Below are 25,140 nucleotides of genomic sequence, written 5' to 3'. Positions count from 1 at the left end.
TATAAAATACGCGCGCCTACGCGTGTATCCTATAAAATCCAGCGTACTTCAAAAGTACGCGATCGCACAAGTATTTAAAATCTGCCCCATTATATTTAGAGCTGAGGTAAAGTGGGTGCTATTTTTCCTTCTGTAAAAAGCTGAAGGCGTGGTGTTTTCTATGGTGAGTTTACTGAGACTTTATTGGCAGTGGCTGGATTGCTAAGAGAAATTTCGGGGATTCCTAGTAGAAAGCAATTTGGCTTGGTTTATTTTCTGTTGTACACTACCCTGGGTGACCTTTAGAAGGCAGAGTGCACAGCATAGAAATTAAAATAAATAAAAACTTAGGAACCTAAAGTAGCTGAAACCAAGGTGGGAGATTGTAAGTTAGGAAATTGTCACTGATTTCCCATGTTAGGCACCTAATGTCTACATTTAAGTGTGTGAATAGTAGGCCTAAAATTAGGTGCCTTAGACAATTTTGCAGCATATAATTTAATTATCTAACTTCAACTCAAATTTTGTCAAAATTTAGGCATCTAAAACTAAGACACCTAGTTCAGGCACTGAAAATAAGCTTGTACATTTCCATGTTTCTAATAAGATTACAAGAACATATCTTTTTCGCTGTTTTATTACCAGATTTTTGATTAAAGGAAGGGCAGGGTGAGAATTTCATTTCTGACTTGTCTCTGCTAGTAAGCTGGCCAGCAGATAAATTTGTGGTTTACTTGCCAAGCATTTATATCCCTATATCCTTAGAACAGGAAGCCAGAATTTGGTTACACTCTGCCTAACTACTTGAAGTATCCTTAACTCCAGATGATAAATTGTGGCTCCCCTCTTTTCCCCCATCCCTGCGCTGATTGGAGCAAAGATGACTGAGTTTGGGGCTCTCCCTTGCTGGTTGTGTGTTCTGGTGCCCTTGGAAGGGAGATTTCAGGCCATGTTACATCAAAGAGACTTGTAGGACATTGAGAACTCAAGACATTGAGGACTCAGGAGCGCACTACTGTACAGTACTATCTGGAAGAACAGCTGTTGTGGCAAATTTCTCTGCTAGCATGTCTGGAGGAGACTTTTACACCAAGAATAGGATATTCTGTCCTCATATATGGGTGATGTTAACAGAGAGCCCAGGTCAGAGCAGTGGCTGTCAAGCTACTAGAGCACTTCACTGAGCATTTGCGAGTTTGTCATGCATCTCAACGTTCATAACTGGCCCCCCTCTTCAGTCTGTTTTTGTCTGCAGAGCCAACGGTTGGAGAATTTTTCACTTTGGTTTCTCAATTCTCTTGAAAGTTTAAAAACTTAGTTTAGCAGTGAGCCTCTCTCAGTTTGGGTTTCTTGCCCTTTTAGTTTCCTTTAGGTTTCTCATTGGTTTTTGAAGCTTTCTTTCTTTTTTTGTGGCAGCAAACATGCACCAATGCATGTGTACTGAGTAGCATCATATGGCCTTTTGTTTTTGAAAACGAGCTATTTGATTTCACTTTGTTCAAGACAGAGAAGGTCAGTGGCTTCCAGAAGTATGCTCAATACAGTCAGATAATGTTGGCAACTAACCCTCATGATATATGCCTGCTTTATCTGGATGCTGGGTATGATATGCTTGGTTGTAACACATATCAGAAGATGTCTTCTAGGAGTCTTTATAATCATCAAGCTTTGTATAGGATGGATAAGTCATTGGGGCCTGGAGCTCACCTACTCTATGTGCCAAAGTGACTGCCATTAAAAAAACCGAAAACTTCCAGGTCAGGTACTTCAGCTCAGAGTCCATTCAAGGCATTAATTTAGGGTTTAATTTTTTTTTTTTTTTTTTAAACAGCCTGCACAATAAAATCAGCAAATGCACATATAAATTGCACCAATTTTCAAAGCAAATTTATGGGGTCATTTATCAATCATGGTCATTACACGATAACGCCATAACGCATGTAATAAATACCGCATCGCAAATTGTGTAGACAAATTTTTCATTTGTATTCAAGTGGGAGGAGTTTGGGTGGAGTAAATGGAAATGAGGGTCAGTTAGCACGGCGTACGATAAAGCACAATGATGCAGGTTTTAACGCTGGAAATAACGACATCTTTTTCTTGTGCATTGTGCCTGCATTAGCTGTGCGTTACTGGCCGAAAATGTTTTTATCACGCATTGCGGTTCGGAGAGGGAAGAGAGGAGAAGAGGGGTGGGAAGTGAGAGAAAAAGCTTCTGTGGAGGCTCATTTATTTCTGAACTTTTTATACCACTGTAAGAAGGGGCATTATGAACTCAGGGTGAGGTTTGGAGGGGGGTGAGTTGAGTTTTGGGGGGCAGTTTTACATACACAGTCATACGTAAAATCTTCACCGATGGTAACTGTGCTGTTTGTACATATGACTGTGCATGTACTCTCTCTCTAGCCAGCAGCCCAAAATGCCAATTGCGATAAAAGCCTATCAGGTAGAAACGCATGAGATGGACTTCTCAAATACCTATGTAATGTGGAACCAGGAAAATTTGCCTAACACCCCCCCCTTTTTTTTTTTTTTTTGTAAATCACAGGTGCTATTTTTGCTATATTTATAGCAAAATGATGAAGCTAGGCCTTAGGGTGTATGTTTGCTTTGAAAACTACCCCACCATAACTATTCGCACACAATTATACCAGATGATTAGTACACGGAACGTTTTCAGGAAAATGTAAGCACATACTTTTAAAAATCCGAAATTATGCTTCTAAGTTCAAACTCTTCGCCAACTCTTTCCCTAGGAATACCTCCAATCAGTCCATGTAAATGAATGCACATACATGCATAATATAACCTGCATATCGAGTGGGCAATTTTATAAACATGCTATTTTAGTGGATAAAACGTTTACCCAAAGAAATGTCTTTGGAAATTACCCTCTTAATGAACAGCTACTACACGGCCTGTCAGCAATAGAAAGTGGAATTCATGAGCCACTAGCACAGAAAGTACAATATATAATAACATTATTTCACTCATACTATTGTTTAACATTTTTCACAAGTGGTGTACATGAGGTCCAAGACTGTCACATGACTATCGGAAGAAGGGAGCCTATGTGGATTCAAAAGTTCATACACAGCAGAGTCTTGGATAGTTCTTATGTTGATACAATGCAAGGTATCACAACCTGCAGAGAATCTAGCTCTCTTTAGGACTAATATGGCTACTAGAATTTTGCATTACAGAATTTTTAGGCAAAAAATATACAGCAAAATAATGTGCCATATATCTAATGTGCATTACTGCTACCTTTAAACTAAAAGCCTGAGAAACAATAAATATAGTAACACTTTTACCTCAGGAGTAATGTACGTATCCATAAATTTCTCAGATTAAATAAAAATGTATGCAACTTAAACACAACAGTAATCTCATTAGAAACATCAAATTATACTACTTTTTAAAACAATTCTAGACCATTCAGATGAGGTACAATAAAGTTAAGACACATTAATATAAAAATGGATGTTACCTGTGGAACACCAAGCTTCTTACAAGCCTCAAGAAAGTTTTCAACATTTCTTCTGCATTTTGCCATACTTAGTTTAGGCTGAAAATAAAACAAAGACTGGTCAATACCCGACAAAGTACATAATTATTTTATTTAAATTCAAATATAATTATTAAAAGTTAGAACTCAGTCTAAAGAATCAGGGAATGCAACATGTGGCTGTGAATTTGCAAGTTTTGGGTGTTCTTCTGTCTCAGTTTATATAGTTCATTTATTGCAACTAAGTCTTTCTAGTTTAGAAATCACAAACTATGTAAAAAAAAATTATAGAAACTATCAGAAAATGAAATTCTTAGCAAATTGTTTTGCTGAGAATCTATGATCAAGCAAGGTATACATTTTGAAATTAATATTCCAAAACTAGAAACTACCAGAAATGATACATTGACTTAAACATCTCCCCCAAAAACAAAATTATCTTATTGATATGATTGCCCCATTTATTCTTGATTTTTCAAATGTTCATTTCTTGTAGCCCACAAGTTATATATAATAGCACAATAAAAACACCATTATTTAACACATCAGAATTCATTTTTTCAACAAATAATTAAAAAAAAAAAATAAAATTTAGAAATCCATAGTAGTTATTCAATGACTTACCACTGCTGGTGATGGAACATGGATACTGGCAACAGACCGTGGCCTTATGTGGTTAGCTAAATGGCACAGTACCACCCCATCCATCAATGCTGCTCCAATGTCATCTGGCAAAATTACCTTTAATCTTGATTCAGATTATCTACAGAGAGGGTAGCAATTTGTCATTTGCTGTTCTAACAACAAATATCTATAATTGTTCCACAAGCTTTTATGATATTAATAACAGATACAACAATGTGACAATATGCTTTATTATAGCTACTATAAGCACTCAACTTTCCACTTCATTGAACAGAATACAGAAGAGGAAATCAATACTTCTTAGATGGAACTGCTCAGGCCTGCCAACAGAAGAACCTAAGGGACTATAGAGTATTTAGTACCTATGAAATAGGGACCTGAGTGCAGATCCCAAATTCTGGACCAGCTTCCTGTATCTCTAGCTAATCAGACATAGAAAGGCTTCTGAACAATTTGTAAGGCAAAAGAATTACACTTATGAAAAAATAAAGGTATCCAAAAAAAGCACATACTATCTCATGAAAAAAAGCTAGATCCTACTCTCTTCATACAGAAAGTAGCTGAAATACTTGGCTTGAAACTGTATATGGGCAAAAACATAGGCAAACAGCACAAAATGGTTTTGTGGTCAGATCCAAATGAACAGAAGTATGACAAGAAAAAAAAAAAGCAAGGGAACTGTAAAATTCCAATTTTGTCCATATTTATTGTTGCAATCATGAATTTTCTTCACTTATTTTTCCAGCCCTAATCACAATCAGCCTCAATTATGCATAATGCTATGTGTCCATTTCTTATACTGAACAGACAGCTGTGTGCTACTTACTACTTATTCCCTGCTGCAGCTGTTTATATTCTTTTGATTTGATGTGTGGCCTCATGACATACTTGTACAGCCACAATAAAAAGAGGCTCAAGGATTTTTCTCTTCATACTTTAGTCCAACTAAGATTACCTGCAACCTTCCATAGCCAAGAAATCAGCTCTCTCAATGCATATACTGTATTTATATACAGAAATAAATGCTTTTCTATGGATAACGTGGTTAATTGGAAAGAGCCAGCACGGCTTTAGGAAAAGTCAAGCCTTACTAACCTAATGGAATTCTTTGAAGGTGTAAATAAGCATGGGGTTAAAGGAGAGCTGATTAATACAGTGTATTTGGATTTCAAGAAGCGTTTGGCAAGGTCCCTCATAAGAGACTTCTCAGTAAACTAAAAAGCCATGGGATAGGAGGCTCTGTCTCAGTGTGGATGGGTAATCAGTTAAAAGACAGGAAACAAAGAGTAGAACTAAATGGTCAGTTTTCCCAGTGGAGAAAGGTGAATAGTGGAATGCCCCAAGGATCTGTCCTGGGACCATTGCTATTCAACTTATTTACCAATGAGCTAGAAAAAGGAGCAACGAGTGACTTGTTCAAATTTGCAGAAGACACAAAAATATTCAAGGCAGTAAAAAAAACACAGGCAGAATATGAGGAACTAAAGAAGGACCCTGTGAGATTGGAGAACTGGGCATCCAAATGGCAGATGAAATGCAACATGGACAAATGCAAAGTGATGCCCATAGAGAAAAATAACCCCAATTTTAGATATATGATGATGGGTTCTGCATTAGGAGTAATCATCTAAGAAAAGAATCAAGGATTCATTGTTGACAATATGTTGAAATCCTCAGCTCAGTGTGAAGCGGTGGACAAAAAGCAAACAGAATGCTAGGAATTATTCGTAAAGGATTGGAGAATGAAAACGAGATAATCATAATGTCTCTGTATAGATCAATGGTGTGGCTGCACCTGAAGTATTGTGTGCAATTCTGGTCACTCCACCTCAAAAAGGATATATAGGAGTTAGAAAAGGTATAGAGAAGGGTGACAAAAATAAAAAGTTGAACAGTTTCCTTATGAAGAAAGACTAAACAGGTTAGGGCTCTTCAGCTTGGAAAAGAGGCAATTGAGGGGGGATTTGATTGCAGTCTACAAAATCATGACTAGAGTAGAGCAAGTAAATAGGGCATGGTTACTTACCCTTTCAAATAGTACTAGGACTAGGGGACACTCCTTTAAGATGACATGTACAAGATTTAAAACAAATTGGAGAAAGTATTTTTTCATTCAACACATAATCAAGCTGTGGAATTCGTTACCAGAGGGCATAGTTGGGTTTAAAAAAAAATGTTTGGACAACTTCTTAGAAGAAAGTTAATAAATACTTAACAACCAGGTTAACTCATAGAGATACACCACTTGTGATAGGGAGTGAACAGGAAGAAAATAAATTTATTTTTAGGGATTGGCTACTGTTGGAGAACGGATGCAGGGCTCAATCGAGCTTTGATCTGACCCAGCAAGGAACTTATGTTCTTAAGATTTTCTGTAAGACTTTGTTCTCTCCAAATAGAACAATAAAGCTCTTCTGTAGTCCAATGTATGAAGAACCTGTTTGCTCTTATGGGCATGTGATTTAGGAAAGAATATTGGCAACACAATGGATTTATTTAAGTGGAACTGAGTGATCATGTTTGGTAAATGTTTAGTATGAGTTTTCAATACTCTTGTGGAAAATTTGGGTATAAGAGGATGAGATTAGGACTTGCAATTCACTTCCTCTTTGGGCACAGGTAATCTTCCAGGAAAGGAATTTGAGGTCTGCTCTCACTGAAAGCTGGAATGGTGTTTTCATAAATTGAGCTAGAACCACACTGAGATCCAAGGAACAGGAACAGGGCCGGTGCAACCCACTGTGCAAGCCATGCACAGAGCAGTAGTGAGTGTAGGGGCTGCTGGTAGACCCCAACCTGCTGGTGGCCAAAGTCAAGAAGAGGTCACTGGGCTGCTGGCGCACCCCAACCCACCAGTGGCCTGTCAGTAAGAGATCATGAGGTCGATGGTGCACCCCATCCACCAAGCAGTTAAAGACTAAAGGAGGCCGCAAGACCAATGGCACCCCTCAATCTGCCAGTGGATGAAGACTAAAGGAGGTCATGGGGCCTCTAGTGGCCAAAAGCTGAAGGAGGCCACAGAGCGGCTAGTGCACCCCACCCGCTTGTGGCTGAAGATTAAAGGATTCCAGTGCCATCAGTACACCCATCCTGTCAGGGGCCTGAGTGAGGAGGAGGCTGGATGACAGACTCTAGGTTAAAGAGAGTGACAGGGAATGTGGGCATGTGCACGTGTATGTGTGATAACCTGTGTATATGAAAGAGAGGGGAACATGTATGCGAGAGTGTAAGAGCATGTGTGTGTGCATGCATGGATGAAAGAGAGAGGAGGCTAATGTGTGTGACCATGTGTGGAGGAGAGAGACTGTGTGTGTGTGTGTGTGTGTGTGTAATACAGAGAGAGAAAGAGCGCATGTGTATGAAGGAGTGAGACTGTTTGTGATAGCTAATGCATATGAGAGAAACAGAATACATATTTGAGAGCATGTGTGTATGACAGAGGGTGCATGTGTGTTTGTGAGAGAGAATCATGTGTATGTGTGTGTGAGAGAAAGAGAACTTGTATATGTGCCTGAGTGGGTGAGGTTGAATATATGCATAAGAACATGTGTGTGCCTCTCCTTCCAACCCCACTAATCCATGACAATCTCATGGGGACTGGAAATAAAAAATTTCCAGATATGGAGAGGGGGGAATTTTTAAAATCCTTATAAGTTAATTGTTGGCTGTTATTAGCTGTGTCTGATGTTTTGAATTATTATGTTTGGGAAATTTTTCAATAATTTATGTGTTTTTAATTATTGGATATTCTATATGTCAGCTGTTTAGAATATTATTTTAATTAGTATGGTTTTATCATTATGATTAATGTATTTATTATATTTCATAATTTTGTTTGTTTTATGAGGAATGGTAATGTCTCTGTTTTTCTATTATGCACTGCATACAAAATCTGGCTTGTTGCAGTTTCCAGTTCATTTTTTGCTGCATATTTCTATTTCTATTTCTTGGTAGGGGTGGCCAGCCTTTCCCATGTAAAGAGCCACAAAACCATAATTTACATAGGCAGAGAGCTGCCATGCTTTTAAGGATGGGTGAGAGATTACATCCAGTCTCTCTCCCTCCGAACATACACACGAAAAAAAAGACCAACCCTCTCTCTCAGATTCATAGACATACATACACATTCTCTCAGAAACAAATTCTGCTGTTGTGCTGCTACTTATGTGCTCATTCAGCAAGTGCTCTCACCCCCGGCCCAATACTGCTGCATTATATAAAGTTCTTGCTTGCTGCTAGGCCTCATCCATCTCAGGTGCAACCGCCTCTTCTTGCCTATCTATAATTAATCCCACCCTTATCCCATGTTGTCATATTTGTAAAAAATCAGTCAGTCCATTATTCGAAAGAAGATCTTTATTGGATGGATATGACCGCAACATATGTTTTAGCATACAACTATTATATTACAAAACAATTACTTACATTCATTCAATTTACAAGACATCAATTACTAAACTATTCTCAATTCCCAGGGGTGACCATGCCCTCACCTACTGAATTTCAATTCGCTAAATGGTCCATAGGATCCTGCTATTGCAATGTAGCACCATTGCAGATACAGGGCCGAAGCTGTGCTCCATTTTCATGCTACAGCAATGTAGCACCATTGGGGGACACAGGGCCTTTGAAGCCTTGCCCCTCAGGCTGTCTTGCATTCGATCCTGATTACCAATGATGTTCTTAGCAGTGCACTGAAGTTCTGCTCTGTAAAAGAGCCATTGCCACTCCTTAAGCATGCCAACACACTTTTGGGTGGTGCGCAGGCCAATCCCAGCCATCAAAGCCGAAGACTTGACAGTCAACTCATCTTGCTGCCACCTACCGATACAACAGAAGAGCAGGGAAACAATGCTACTTGGTATTCTCTACCCAACCAGCTTTCCAGAATTGCACATGCCATGCACTCCAGGTCATGGTCAACCTCCATCACAAGCCCATGGTAGCAACACTTCACTTGCCATGGGAACCTCACCAATCTAGCTGTGGCCATATCTTGCAACCAATGATGCTGCCTAGCACTTTAACAATTCTTAAATGCTCCTGTTCAATATCTTACCCTAACTGCATAATGCTCCAGAGATAGCATCAACCCTCCAAAAACCACAGGAGAATACTGCATTCAACCTATGTGATTGCTTCTATTCTGGAATGTGCTGAATATCGCCATGTACCTGTCATGCCCATTATTCCGAAACCTATGGGGTTTATTACATGGGATGTGCTGTATGCAGTAATAATTGAATGGGAATATGATAGTCCCGAATCACCTCAACTGCTGGGGGTCCATTAAGCTCATTTCTAGAACACAGATGAAAAGTGCTACATTGCCTAGAGTTTGGTCTGGAGATCTTGCCGTAAGAAACGTAAACTAACAAACAAAGTGGTTAAGAAGGTACGAAATCCCACACTGGTAAGAATATATCTGCTCAATTAGAAGGTCTGCAGACCCTGCAGTAAGGAAAATAATAAGCTATCATAAAAGGCAGCATTGGAAATGCCGTGAGGACTTGCAGTAAGTTCAGGGAGATCATGTGCTCATCATATTACATGGTAGGTGACCTCTAACGCATACCAATAATGTGGACTAGAAAAGGGGTGTGCACAATTCACACTGCCATTCGCCTAACAGAACAAGTTGATAAGAACATAAGAAATTGCCATGCTGGGTCAGACCAAGGGTCCATCAAGCCCAGCATCCTGTTTCCAATAGAGGGCAAACCAGGCCACAAGAACCTGGCAATTACCCAAACACTAAGAAGATCCCAAGCTACTGATGCAACTAATAGCAGTGGCTATTCACTAAGTAAACTTGATAAATAGCCGTTAATGGACTTCTCCTCCAAGAACTTATCCAAACCTTTTTTTGAACCCAGCTACACTAACTGCACTAACCACATCCTCTGGCAACAAATTCCAGAGCTTTATTGTGCGTTGAGTGAAAAAGAATTTTCTCCGATTAGTCTTAAATGTGCTACTTGCTAACTTCATGGAATGCCCCATAGTCCTTCTATTATTCGAAAGTGTAAATAATCGATTCACATCTACTCGTTCAAGACCTCTCATGATCTTAAAGACCTCTATCATATCTCCCCTCAGCCGTTTCTTCTCCAAGCTGAACAGCCCTAACCTCTTCAGCCTTTCCTCATAGGGGAGCTGTTCCATCCCCTTTTTAATTTTGGTTGCCCCTTCTCTGTACCTTCTCCATCGCAACTATATCTTTTTTGAGATACGGCAACCAGAATTGTACACAGTATTCAAGGTGCGGTCTCACCATGGAGCGATAAAGCGGCATTATGACATTTTCCGTTTTATTAACCATTCCCTTCCTAATAATTCCTAACATTCTGTTTGCTTTTTTGACTGCTGCAGCACACTGAGCCGACGATTTTAAAGTATTATCCACTATGATGCCTAGATCTTTTTCCTGGGTGGTAGTTCCTAATATGGAACCTAATATTGTGTAACTACAGCAAGCATTATTTTTCCCTATATGCAACACCTTGCACTTGTCCACATTAAATTTCATCTGCCATTTGGATGCCCAATCTTCCAGTCTTGCAAGGTCCTCCTGTAATGTATCACAATCCGCTTGTGATTTAACTACTCTGAATAATTTTGTATCATCTGCAAATTTGATAACCTCACTCATCGTATTCTTTCCAGATTTTATATATATATATATATATATATATATATATATATATATATATATTGAAAAGCACCGGTCCAAGTACAGATCCCTGAGGCACTCCATTGTTTACACTTTTCCACTGAGAAAACCGACCATTTAATCCTACTCTCTGTTTCCTGTCTTTTAACCAGTTTGTAGCCCACAAAAGGACATTGCCTCCTATCCCATGACTTTTTAGTTTTCTTCTTAGAAGCCTCTCATGAGGGACTTTGTCAAACGCCTTCTGAAAATCCAAATACACTACATCTACCGGTTCACCTTTATCCACATGTTTATTAACCCCTTCAAAAAAATGAAGCAGATTTGTTAGGCAAGACTTCCCTTGGGTAAATCCATGTTGACTGTGTTCCATTAAACCATGTCTTTCTATATGCTCTACGATTTTGAACTTGAGAATAGTTTCCACTATTTTTCCCGGCACTGAATTCAGGCTCACTGGTCTATAGTTACCCGGATCGCCCCTGGTGCCTTTTTTAAATATTGGGATTACATTGGCCAGTCTTCAGGTACAATGGATGATTTTAATGATAGGTTACAAATTTTTACTAATAGATCAGAAATTTCATTTTTGAGTTCCTTCAGTACCCTAGGATGCATACCAGGTGATTTGCCACTCTTTAGTTTGTCAATCTGGCCTACTACATCTTCCAGGTTCACAGTGATTTTGTTCAGTTCGTCTGACTCATCACCCCTGAAAACCATCTCAGGAACTGGTATCTTCCCAACATCCTCATTAGTAAACACGGAAGCAAATAATTCATTTAGTCTTTTTGCAATGGCCTTATCTTCCCTAAGAGCATAAGATAGCATCAATGTGCATAAGATAGAATCAATGTGCCACCATCCATGATTACTTCTAAATGCACACTAAGAACTCCCATGTCTGGCAAACCAGGTCATTAGCTGTAGCACATGCTCATGTAACAGAAAAGGAAACTGGTGTGAAAAGAGCTACTACCATTAGCGACTGTCCAAGAACACCTATAACAACACCTGACTAGTTAGTGCCACACCAACCTCATAATGAAGAATAGCTGCCTAAATGCAGTAATCTTTTTCTGCGAAAGGATCAATACCCTACTTGGCCAATTCACTTGGGAACTAGTGATAGGACTAATATGGGCACTAGAAAACAAAATGCCCCAAATGTGATGAACATCCTACAGACCAGAAACTGACTGTGATTTTCATAACATTGCCATTGAAGACTGAACATAAGTGCGTGCTGACTGAAGACTAAGGGACCCTTGTGCTCCTGCCATGGGTGAAATACATCAAGTGAACAGACCCGGAATGCCACCAAATGATCTACTAAAGGAAAGCAAGAACGACCTGCAGAACATGCCAACATGCGAGTGTTGGAGGTGTAACGTCTGAACTGTCCAATATTAATCAGACATTAGCTGAGGAAACAGACGAAAAGCAATAATTGTTCAAAGAAATGCAGATGGTTAGACCTGGAAATATAGTAGCAGTTGAGTGGCATTTTGCAGACCTGTTAAGATAATTGGGGTCGACACAAGCAAAAAGGAGCCACCAAATGAGGCAAGCACCTTAGTAACTGTATGGAAATATTAAAGCATTAAAGCTGTATTAGACAAAGTAGCGAGAAGCATCACTGTGTCACTTCATCCACCTGTACTAATGTGTGTCATCCTATTCAGCCAGAAACATCGGAAAAGTGTAGCCAATCCTACCTGAGATTGTCTACCAGAATAATTACAGAAGGAATATATGATTGACGGCCATGTAGCGCTACTACCACATGATGCTATGGCAAGATGCAGGACAAGGCGTGGAATGCCAGGTTTTGCAGCTGCTGGTTGTAGCTCCTGGGGGATAAAGCTGACCGTTAACTAGAATTGAATTCAGTAAAGTGGAAACAGCTTATCAGGTTATTGCTGGGCCTGTACGGAGGAGCCACAAACCATAGTTGAGCAAGTCACCACCTGTCTGTTACTCAATGGACAAGAAAGAGTTGCTAACCTTCTCCGCTATCATTCCGGCGCAGCTCAAACAGATAAAGCACCGGATGCAAGTTGCTGCCCTTATGTCTGAAGGATGTGTAGGATGAAGACGAACTTGTGAAGCAGGAAAATGTGAATACCTAGCTGTCCTAGCATGACCTAATATTGAAAGAGAAAGGATGACAAAGAAATGTTGCCCTGCAATTGCTTGTGGTGGGATCCTTAGCACAACCTGACCCAAATGTCTGAGATTGATCGGTTATTAACTGGGCGAATGTAGCCAACTATCAAAGAATTGTTCTAGAAAGCTGTATGAGGCCATTTGTTGTCGAATGGCAGATCTAATTTGTCATCGGCTGCCATGTGAAATGTAGAAATAACATAAGAAATTGCCATACTGGGTCAGACCAAGGGTCAATCAAGCCCAGCATCCTGTTTCCAACAGTGGCCAATCCAGGCTACAAGGACCTGGCAAGTACTCAAAAACTAAGTATATCCCATGCTACTGATGCTAGTAATAGCAGTGGCTATTTCTAAGTCAACTTGATTACAAACTAATCCAAACCTTGTTTAAACCCAGGTATACTAACTGCAATAACCACATCCCCTGACAACAAATTCCAGAGTTTAATTTTGCATTGAGTGAAAAAGAACTTTCTCCGATTAGTTTTAAATGTGCCATGTGCTAACTTCATGGAGTGCCCCCTAGTCCTTCTATTATCCGAAAGAGTAAATAACCAATTCACATTTACCTGTTCTAGACCTCTCATGATTTTAAACACCTCTATCGTATCCCTCCTCAGTTGTCTCTTTCTCCAAGCTGAACAGCCCTAACCTCTTTAGTCTTTCCTCAAAGGGGAGCTGTTCCATCCCCTTTATCATTTTGGTCACTCTTCTCTGTACCTTCTCCATTGCAACTATAACTTTTTTGAGATGCAACAGAATTGTACACAATATTCAAGGTGCAGTCTCACCATGGAGCGATACAGAGATATTATGAAATTTTCTGTTTTATTCACCATTCCCTTCCTAATAATTCCTAACATTGTTTGCTTTTTTGATGGCTGCAGCACACTGAACCGATGATTTCAATGTATTATTCACTATGACACCTAGATCTCTTTCCTGGGTGGTAGTTCCTAATATGGAACCTAACATCGTGTAACTACATGGGTTATTTTTCCCTATATGCATCACCTTTCACTTATCCACATTAAATTTCATCTGCCATTTGGATGCCCAATTTTCCAGTCTCATAAGGTCCTTCTGCAATTTAATCACAATCTGCTTGTGATTTAACTACTCTGAATAATTTTGTATAATCTGCAAATTTGATTACCTCACTTGTCGTATTCCTTTCCAGATCATTTATAAATATATTGAAAAGCACGGGTCCCAGTACAGATCCCTGAGGCACTCCACTGCCCACTCCCCTCCACTGAGAAAATTGTCCATTTAATCCTACTCTCTGTTTCCTGCCTTTTAACTAGTTTGTAATCCACGAAAGGGCATCGCCACCAATCTCATTACTTTTTACTTTTCTTAGAAGCCTATCATGAGGAACCTTGTCAAATGCCTTCTGAAAATCCAAATATACTACATCTACTGGTTCACCTTTATCTACATAATCTTGAGATTACTACTGGTATTGAAATTGAGTCAATTCTAAAGAAAATGAAACCAGCTTTCCACCCCACAGACATCTTACCTACTAAAATTCTTCTTTCAATACGTTCTACAATAGCAAAACCTATTGCTAAGATTCTTAACAAATCCATCACCACAGGCATAGTTCCTTCTATACTTAAACATGCTATCATTACTCCAATGATAAAAAAATCTAACCTAGATTCATCTGATCCAGCAAACTTTCGACCAGTATCGAACCTACCCTTCCTTTCAAAGATCATGGAAAGAGTCATCAACAAACAATTAACTGATTATTTAGATGATCATCAAATACTTTTCCCATCCCAATATGGGTTCAGAAAGTACCACAGCACGGAAACACTTTTGATATCACTTTCTGAGGTGCTACTAAAAGCTTTAGATGCTGGCAAATCATACCTCATCGCCCTTCTTGATATATCAGCTGCTTTCGACACGGTGAACCACAACACCCTTATTACCCGTCTTTCTAAAATAGGTATCTCGGGATCGGCTTTACTATGGTTTCAGTCATTCCTGAGCAATAGAACATACAGCGTTAGATGTGGACGAAGTGAATCCAAGCCAAGAAATCTCTCTCAAGGAGTCCCCCAAGGATCTTCTCTCTCCTCCACATTGTTCAATGTTTACCTCTCTAAATTGGGTCTTCAACACTTCATCTATGCAGATGATGTTCAAATACTCATACCCATAACCAGCACAATCACAAATGCACTGAGTACCTGGAAGATAGCCTTATTAGAAATTAAAACAATCCTCACAGACAACCAATTGGCTATAAATACCAATAAAACTGAACTTATCATAATTTTACCTCCAAAAAACACAATACTGATCAACTCTGATATTTCTCAAAACAACTACCCTATTTCACAACAAGTACGCAGCCTTGGTATCATCATTGACAGCAATCTCACGTTTAAAAAATTCATCGCGGATACGGTAAAAAACGGTTTCTTTAAGCTACTCACGCTTAAACGTATTAAATCTCTATTACACCAATATGATTTCCGCACAGTATTACAAGCAACTATTTTATCAAAGATTGATTACTGCAATGCTCTGTTACTAGGTCTACCTAAAGCCACCATTCAACCTTTACAAATGCTGCAAAATGCAGCTGCCCGTATTATCACAGACACAAGCCGCCATGATCACATCACTCCAGCTCTTCAGTCTTTGCACTGGCTACCCGTGGCTTACAGGATAATTTATAAATCTATGCCATTCAAAACAGAGAAATGCATTGGTTCAGAGATCAACTATAATTCAAAACGTCTTCCCGCCCAACGAGATTCCAGAATTTAGCTAAATTAAACATCCCTGCACCCAATCTGACTAAACTCTCTAGTACAAAAGAACGATCTTTCATCATTGCTGGATCAACAATATGGAACACCATGCCCTCTGAATTATGCCAGGAACTCTGTCACAAAAAATTTAAACAAAACCTTAAAACCTGGCTATTTAAAAAAGCCTACTAACAATAATCTGAATCCTCAACTACTCTTCCTAACTTCCACAATCTATCATATATTGTTTATATGCTATTAATACAAAGTTATATACTGTATTGTATTCAAGTTACCATGTTATATTGTAAAGCGCAATGCTGAATTACTGTTTGTATGTAAACCGAGGTGATGTTATTTACGTACCCCGGTATAGAAAAATCTATAAATAAATAAAATAAATAAATAAATACATGTTTATTAACCTCTTCAAAAAATATGAAGCAGATTTGTCAGGCAAGACTTGTCTTGGGTAAAGCCATGCTGACTTTGTTCCATTAAAACCATGTCTTTCTATATGTTCTGTGATTTTGATCTTTAGAACACTTTCCACTATTTTTCCTGGCACTGAAGTCAGGCTAACTGGTCTGGATTGCCCCTGGAGCCCTTTTCAAATATTGGGGTTGCATTAGCCACCCTCCAGTCTTCAGATATAAGGGATGATTTTAATACTAGAGTACAAGGGACGATTTAATGATTTCGCTGTTCTCTGCTGCTTGGAAACATTTTATTTCCATACTGAGCCAGCATATACGTTAACCGAAAGCTTAAAATCCAAGATATACAAACAAAATTGGCTCCAAACCACCTACATCAGCTTATAAAGAGCACTAGACAACTGAAATCTAGATATGGATACATACATACATCCACTAAGTCCTTCCATAAAGTGAATGACAGAAAAAGGAGTCCATGCTGCATACCGAAAAAACTCTGGCTGCAGCTTGAGAATTTTCAATTAAAACCACACATTTTATCTATTAAGACTATATCTTGAATGTTCTTTTTATGTAAAATCTATTATAAATACATACAATTTTATTGCATGTGAAGAGGGCCATTGGGGGGGGGGGGGGGGGGAGGCAGAGACACAAGGCTATAAAGTTAACTTAGGACACCTAATGCCCTTGCATTGGCTCTGATGTAAAATATCCTGGAACCCAGTTCAGTCTCTGACCAGGGCTCATCTCCCACACAGAATTTAGATTTTTTTGTTACTTATTCTTTAATGATTTGTTTTTGAATTTACATATTGATAAGAGTTGGATTTTGTTGGCTGGTTTGAATTTTTCTTGTGCATAATGAATTCCCTAGTATAGGCCATACCGGTCAGCCTTGAGGCTTTGTATTGAGGTTAAAATATTTATTAGTTACAAAATTCAAAGATTCTGCTTTTTAGGTACACTTTGAGAGCAGATTACCAGACAAATGAACTACTTGCCTCCTATTGGCACTTAAGGGAAGAAGTGTCCTAAATTTGCACACCTTAAATCAGGAAGCCTTACTCTAACCTCACCACACCTCTAAACGATATTCAGATATAGTTATTGTAAGGAAAAAAAAGAGAAGTCCATGAATGGTACCATTAGAACCCATGGGGGGCACAGCACATGAATGAGATCGATTTGTGTACAATCAAAGCTGTGTATGCAAATCTCTCTCATGCATAATTCATTGTGGATACTCTGAAAAACCAGGCCTGTTTGTGGCCCTCGAGGACTAGAACTGGCCATCCCTACCAAAGGGGCCAATACAATACTGAGCGCACTGTATAACCCGCAGTGGACACGGGTTGCAGAGGCGCCCACTAATCCCCCTTATGCAATAAGGGGATTAGCGCCTCTACAATGTGCGTCCAATGTGGAGTAAAACTAATAGTGCTCATCACATGCAAATGCATGTAAATGAGCCTATTAGATATTCACTCCTGATGCAAGAAAAAAATGTGCGTCCAGGATGCACATTTTTGTGATCAGAAATTAACGCCTGCCTAGAGCAGGTGTTAATTGCTGAGCACTCCTTGAGCTAGTACAGAAAAGCAGAAAAAACTGCTTTTCTCTACTGCCTCCTAGTTAATATCGCTGTGCTATTAAGTAGGAGAAAAAACATATCTTAATTAACTTTAAATAGTTAAAAAAAAAAACAAAAAAGCGCTGGCAGTCGGGTGCAGGAAACGGACACTCAATTGACAAGTGTCCCTGGCTGTGCGGCATTTAGGAAGACAGATGCAGATAAACTCTGTGTCGGTTTTCCTAACTGGTGGACGGACCACGCTGATCGGGCTCTCGTTAGCAAGGAGGTGCTAGGGGTGCGCAAGACCCTAGTGCCTCCTTGTTAACGTGACCCCTAATTTAAATATTGCATGGCGCCCCCAGGAGGGGAGCCTGAGGGCACATTAAGAAAAGTGGGCACTGACTGTTCAGTGCCTGCTTTCTGTGCAAAATTATTGCATCGGCCCCACAGTGTGAAGTGCTGGAACCTTTCTCCACTGGAAAGCTGTTTTAAATCTAATAAGGAAGCTTGTTTGTGGTCAAAATTGGATTAGATTTTGGTTGTGATTCTTGCCTAGATTTGGGTTGTACTCTTTCCTTAGCATAAAGCCTGCTCTACTATGGGCTGCTGAAAAGGGTAAAGTTTGTTACTTTCTTCTTGAATAGCACTGCTGCTGTAGTGCTGGGGTTGACTTTTTCTACTTGTTTATGGTTGCTGACAGGGTAAGGAGAGCAAACCAGAGAAATGTAATAAGATCCACAGATTCTTTTACTTTTTCTACAAATATCAGCTGTGTATGGAGCAACAAGTTTTTCACAACCATATTCTCTTAGACCTGAAACTTTTTTTCAAAGCTGATTCTGCTACTACAGATTCATGAGATAGTTGCACCTTTTGACGATCAGAACAAGGCTTTAAAGATCCAGCTTCCTTGCTCTTGGCAGCATAGACAAGGACGTTTGCCACACTCCTGTAATACTCTGTAAACTGGAACCACTACTCCTTGTTTTAGGACTTGAATATGTTTTAGAACCTAGAGATCAAATATCTAGTTTGCTATCTCTTCCTGTAAAGTGACTGGAATTACGGTGGCCATTTTCTGAACAAAAGTAAGATATGGCATTCTCAGATGGGAAAGTACTTCTGGGAGACTGTGGTCAGGGATCCAAAAGGAAGACTGATGGACTCATTACCATCAGAACAGAATGAGAGAAGTGTATGATGATTTGACTTTTCTTGTGAGTCATAATATTACAGGAGAGATTTCTGAAGTTGTTCTATTCTTTCAGGAAAGTGAACCATAAGACAGACTGTGATTCAGTTTGCATTCTTTTTATCTGCATTGATATAGTGGAATAGTGGAAGCAATTTCCACATTAGGGGTCACAGATTCCAAAATGGAAGATATTTGTTGCAATTGCGAAGGTGACAACAGAGAATGTGGTACATTAGCAAAATAGTTTTTGATGAATTCAAGCCATATTTTCCTTAGAAAGGGATGATGCTCCTTTATGAGGGGAGGACGATCTATCAAATTCTACAGCTAGAATTGGAATAGACTGTTTTGGCATGAGTAACTTCAAAATGAACTGCCTTTTTTGAATGTCCAGCACAGACACTTGTTTCTTGATACTTAGAAACTGATTGCCACCAACGAGAATACAAAGCCTCTTTCTCGATGGTGCCGGTGAATATCCTGCACTGTAAATAGATGACTCTGAAGGCATCTTTTTTGCATTGATATGTTGTCTGCGCTGACAGGGCCTGCCTTGGCTCTTGTACGTCCCTGTTTGCTTGGGGGAGGAGATGCAAGGGTGCTTGTAATTAGATTTTTCAGAGTTTTGGCACAAGTATGAGAGGATTCTGCCTTTTTTGATACAAGCAAAAAAATCTCATGAATATTTATTATAGAAATCCTGAAGCCCAGAGCTTTTTCCCTGGGCCATGAGGAGAAGAGTTCAAACCTAGTATAATTGATTATATATTTAGGGAACTTATATTACATTACTTCTGAAATTACATTTTCTATGTACTGTTGTATATCTGCCATAGAAATATCAAACTTTCTTCTCCTTTTTCCAAGTTCAAAGTCTCTTGCTGGCACATGAATGCATTTACATTTATAAGTACCAGTCACAGTACCATAATAAATAGCCATAGCACTCACATTACGAAGCTGTTTTATTTGCTCCCTTTCTTCCCTTAAATGTTCCATTTTCCGTCTCATTGTAAATCCAGGATCCACTGTCCCATATTCTTGACGAGATGAACGGCTGAAAGCTGGGAGAAAAAAAATCAAAAACTCTTATGAAATCAAAATGCTGGAATTTAGACATGAACAATGGAAGAATCAGAAAACAGCACTACCAGTGAATAATAAAATACTGGAACAATCAGATACCATAAGGCTTAATTAGCTTGGCTAAGACTTGAGAAAGCAGAGTTGCTTAATTGTAACAAGTGTTCTCCGAGGACAGTAAGATGTTAGTCCTCACACATGGTGATATCATCTGATGGAGCCCCAGTCCGGAACTTTGATCTCAAAGGCTCTAGAACTTTCAAACATGCCCTACTGAGCATGTGCAGCTGTAGTTATCACTCTGCCCTCTAGGCAGTCCCTCAGTCCACTATATAGCTAATACATGGAGAAACCAACGCCTAGGGGAGTCGGGTGGGTTTCATGAAGACTAACATCTTGCTGTCCTCGGAGAACATCTGTAATAGGTAAGCAACTCTGCTTTCTCCGAGGACCAGCAGGAAGGTAGGCCTCACACATGGGTGATTCCCAAGCTATAGGCTATTCAAGCAGGACACCACACAGTGCTGAAAGCACCACCTCTCTCCCTTTTGCCTGTGAGGCAGCCAACCCACAAAGGGGAAAAGAGTTGGGTTCTACAAAGAGAAAACCATAGAAAAGACAGACACAAAAACAAGAAAAACTCCACATCATGGAAAAAATTACAAGCAGGGTTTCGGATCAGTAAATCCTGACAATAACAGTAGGTCTAGAACCCTCCTGGATACAGGAAAAAGTCTAGAGATGTAAACATGAGAAGGACTCTTGGACGAAGACCGCATACGTTTCCTTTGATGTTACAAGACAACCGAAAAACCAACTGGGACCTGAGGGCTCCCTAGAAAGAAACTGCAGTCCACTGGCATCTGAAGGACAGAATGTCTCTGCAGAAGTGTGCCCATGTTTGGCTGATAGGCACAATGGGCAGAAAACCCATCCTGTCTACAGGATAGTTCAGGTGAGCAGGAAGGCACTTTGGGTAACCTAGTGAAGTGAGAAAAGCTAAAGGCAGTACTGGTCAGAACTTGGCAAAAATATAGGGAAAAGTGGTATATCTTTCTCTGCAGGTATATACCAAGATATACCATGAAAGCCCTAGCTTTTCCTCCCCTCCCCTTGACATTCCAACTTCAAGTTGGAAGGAGCAAAGAACACAAGGAGGCAGACCGCTGGACTGCAAGGATAAGAACAAGTCGCTAGGTTGTATATCTCAACCCCAGGCAAATAACTCACTGCTGATTCCAGTAGGGAATTACCCACCGAGATAAAGCCCTCAGTCTGCTTGGAACAGCTGAAACAGAGCGAATCCCCCAGGGGAGAAATCCAGAAACACTCCACCAAGAGACAGGTAGCCAGGGTGCTGCAAGTGCAGACCTCTGTTGAACAGAATTTCTTCACCAGGGAAGGGTCAGTGTGATCTCAGAACAGATTGCCACAAATATGTCTTGGGTATTAATACATCATAGCCATGATAATAAACTTCCCCCAAGGAAGCACGTGGTCCAGTAAATGGAAAAATCGTTGCATGAACCAGGACCCCCCTGTCCGCAGACAGGATTCTCCCTAAAATGGGAAAGTACAGTTTGCAAGCCACTGTAACCAAAGAGCAGCACCTCTGTTGCGGGTCCCTCGTCCTCCAACACCCTCAGCCATGGATATAGCGATAGGTTGAAAGGCATACTTGCCAATTAGATGGACTACAACTTTTCACTGAGGTAGGGTCGCTGAGACGAGAATGACTGGCAATAGTGGTCCTCATCAAAAAATGCCCATTGAACTCAGCAGGTATCAAAGGTGACTCCTGGATGGGAAAAATCCCTAATCTTCACAGGGGAGCTACTCTGGAATGGCTCCCTCATGAAACAGACCTGCCGTGCCTTAGGACAACCAAAGAGCTATCGCTCGACTGGCTCTCGAAGCCCGCAAAGAACCGAGCACAACCACCAGTCAGAAGCATCCATTCTTTAGGACATGGAGAATGAAGGACACCCCTTATAGGGGTGGACAATCAGGCATCCAGAGGGGAACCCATAAGGGTTGCCCTGGAACCCAGTCAAATCTCCCTTTCCTGAAGGTACAGGAAAACAACAGGAATCAGGGCTTCCTGATCCCAAAAAATCTTTCAACTCTCCAGTTGAGTGCTGAGTTACAATCACTGATTGCTGAGGTTCAGAAGTGACCAATCTGCCACTGATAGCTACCATCATTTATTACCATGGGGCAGGCCACCATGGTAATAAATGGAGTTAATTCAGCAAAAACAGTCCAATGACTGCTGCTGCTGTTCCCCAATCCTGGACTACTAAGAAAGGCATTGATTCAAAGAATCAAGGACCCAGTCTGGCAATAACCTGCAAGGGACAGAATCCCAGGGGCTTCCCCACAAAGGGGATTTGTGACCCAGGAAGGGTCAAAAGACCTATTCCTTTTCTGAGGAAGGAGAAAACTCCTGACACTACTCTCCTAGTGTCTACTCCCCTAAGAGTTCGACCAGGAATACAGTTCTAGGTCAGTCCTTTGGCTGTGGTGCACAACCTGTGCTCGCCATGAGGGAAACACACATACACACACTCATATAGTAGAGGGCAACTAGAAGAATAGAGCCCTCCACCTTAAAAGCACACTGACTGGTACTCATACAGTGGTTTCCCATTTTACACACCTACGAACCCTCTCACCGTGCATGTGCATAGAATGCCAGGGCAGAGCAAGGACTGAGTACCATCTGCTAGAGTCACTGGCTGCACGCTACCAAAAAGCAATCACAGAGTGTGTGATGATGCCTTCCTCACCAGTGCTCCCCAGCACTTTGTGTTCCAGAACTGATGAGGATGCTCATACCTTGATGCGACGATGGCAGAAACCTGACATGGCTGAGTACTGCACAGACTAAGAGAATGCCACCTGCCATGGCCTAAGATGCTGGGAGAAGATGCATTGCTGTACCCGACCACACATGCTGCACTCCACTGACACATTAACTCCCAGTGGAGTGACTAGGAACAGTGTGACGATGGCATTCGCAGTACCACTGGGGCTCTCGTTATAGCATGGTAGTGGGTGGTGTTCTATGGCATCAACCCTTTCAGTACCTGATAACGCTCTAAGAGGCTGGAAAAATCCCTTGAAATTATGTCAGGAATGGCTCATCACTGTTTCTCTCATGGAACAGCAGCAGTGAAGCACATGGCGACCGACAGTGCCCATGGTGCTCTATGGTCACATCCTGCGGTATCCAACCACATCTATTGGTGCCCACTGTGGTGATGGTGCCTGTAGGGCCAATAGGACTCACTTTCACCAACGATGGATCATATCAAGGGCACCAAATGATGCTGCGCCATCCCCGGTATAGCGCCCAAGGACATTAAGAACCCCGCGGCACCAATGGTCCGGCGGCAACCAAGGATGCCAGGAGTACCTGCAGGCAGAGGTTCTGTAGCCCCAACATAGCCCTGACACATCTCATGATGCTCAAAGGAACTGATGATTGCCAGTACCATCGAGAGCCCCCACTGCTCACCTGTCCATCTGAGAGCGTTGATGCTGTGAGCTTGATGGTGTCCCTAGCTAGGGTCTATAGCTGATGATACTCACTAGCACTCATTAGCACCAATGGTGCACAAATCCAGGATGGGCCTCTGGTGCCCTGCCCCCCCCCCCCCCCAATCCCAGCAGCTCAGGCCCCTGAGACCATCTATATCCATGTTGCCTGATAGCTGTAGGCCAGTGATGGGACAGCAGGATGCTCCCTGGTGCTCTGACAGGACACTGCAAGGAGCCTTGAGTGGGTGGAGTCCTTGGCACTCTATCCATCCAGAGCCCAAACTTCTGTTGCCCAAGGGCTTCAGTGGCACTTGAGGGTTCTCAGGAGCCCCTTTGGTCGATGACCTCGAGGAGGACCAGGGCGCTCAACAGCGATCCAAGTGCCCCATTAATGGTGCTCGTCCTCGTCGAGAGCAACGAATGCTATTGGTGGCCAACATGCCCGATGGCCTCCATGGCGGCCCCACACTTCATGGCATCAAGGCAGTTCTACAGCGAGATGACATCAAGGCCATGCACCTCAATGGCATAGAGGGTGGCCATGCACGTACCTTGTTGGGATGGAGGGTGTCAATGGCATCGATGGCCTCGATGTTATCGATGATAGCTCCGATGGCATTGAGGGGGCCCATGGTTTTCAATGGCAGTCCTGGTCCCCGACAATAGAGGTCGTGCCACTACTCCGCCACATCAAGGCCCAAGGCGCTCGATGATTCCGGTGCATCGAGACAATGCCTGCGGCACAGAAAGCCCTTGCAGCATTGAGGATGCCCTGACATTTTGATTGTGTCCAGGGTGACCATGGCGCTCAATGGAAGACTTGGTCCTGACATCGACACGTCAGATCAACAGTGTGACCACAGATACACACAGGTAACTGTTACTGGGCATGGCACCGAAGTTGTCTCAGTAAGCTGCTTGCCCAGGCTCCTGCTCACCCTCTCTCTCAAGGACACTGCACTGCCAACACAGGCAAGGAGGAGGGGAGGCTATGTCGTACTGGACTCCTGCCTGTGGAAACTAATTCCTTTGAATGTGGAGAGGATGAACTGCCACCACCACAGGAATGGTGTGGTCCTCGATCTCTTCACTGACAATCTCCATTGATGCCTTTCCACTGGTGAAACGACATGGATTCTGACCGAGTAGAACTCAGACAAGTCCCCAGGCTCAGCAGCCTACATGGATCATCCACAGACTGCATTCAGTCAGTCTGTCAGTACCTGACAAAGGTTCAAAAACAGACAGAGCAAGGAGAGGACAGATACTAAACTTCAGGTGCAGTATTATTTAAGAAGGGATAGCAATACATTGCCAGACTGCACTGTGACTAAGGCCCATCATGTGGGCTGGCAGACAGTGGAAAGAAGAGGAAAAAGGAAAAGAAAATAAAACTACTGAGAGGAAAAGGAAAGAAAAATAGCTGCAGCTCTAGAAAAAATAATTTATAAAAACTGTGATGAGAGAACAAAGCTGAACACCTGGCTCCCGTGACCACTTGGCTCCACGGAAAAAAAGAGACCGACGGACTCTGCCTAGGGGGCAGGATGATA

At 41.3% G+C, this 25,140-nt stretch overlaps 1 protein-coding gene across 3 annotated transcripts in view; it reads right to left on the bottom strand.

Annotated features, from left to right (window-relative positions):
* Window positions 1-25,140, bottom strand: part of LRCH2 (leucine rich repeats and calponin homology domain containing 2) — a 395,406-nt gene that overhangs the window by 26,456 nt on the left and 343,810 nt on the right. For 2 of the 3 annotated variants that reach the window (XR_003857457.1, XR_003857458.1), the window contains 3 exons: window positions 19,915-20,025; window positions 4,112-4,250; window positions 3,470-3,547 (listed from right to left, as the gene is read on the bottom strand). Coding sequence is in view for 1 of the 3 variants with exons in the window: in XM_029606513.1 (XP_029462373.1) it covers window positions 3,470-3,547; window positions 4,112-4,235; window positions 14,544-14,557; window positions 19,913-20,025 (329 nt within the window). In the remaining 2 variants the exon portion in view is untranslated. Of the gene's footprint in view, window positions 1-3,469; window positions 3,548-4,111; window positions 4,251-14,543; window positions 14,558-19,912; window positions 20,026-25,140 lie in introns of all 3 variants that reach the window. The other variant, XM_029606513.1, reaches the window with a different exon arrangement.

This window comes from Rhinatrema bivittatum, chromosome 6 (genome assembly GCF_901001135.1).
Source record: "Rhinatrema bivittatum chromosome 6, aRhiBiv1.1, whole genome shotgun sequence".
Lineage (NCBI taxonomy): Eukaryota > Metazoa > Chordata > Amphibia > Gymnophiona > Rhinatrematidae > Rhinatrema > Rhinatrema bivittatum.
Note: the sequence above shows the minus strand (reverse complement) of the source record. Positions and strands in the feature narration are given on the sequence as shown.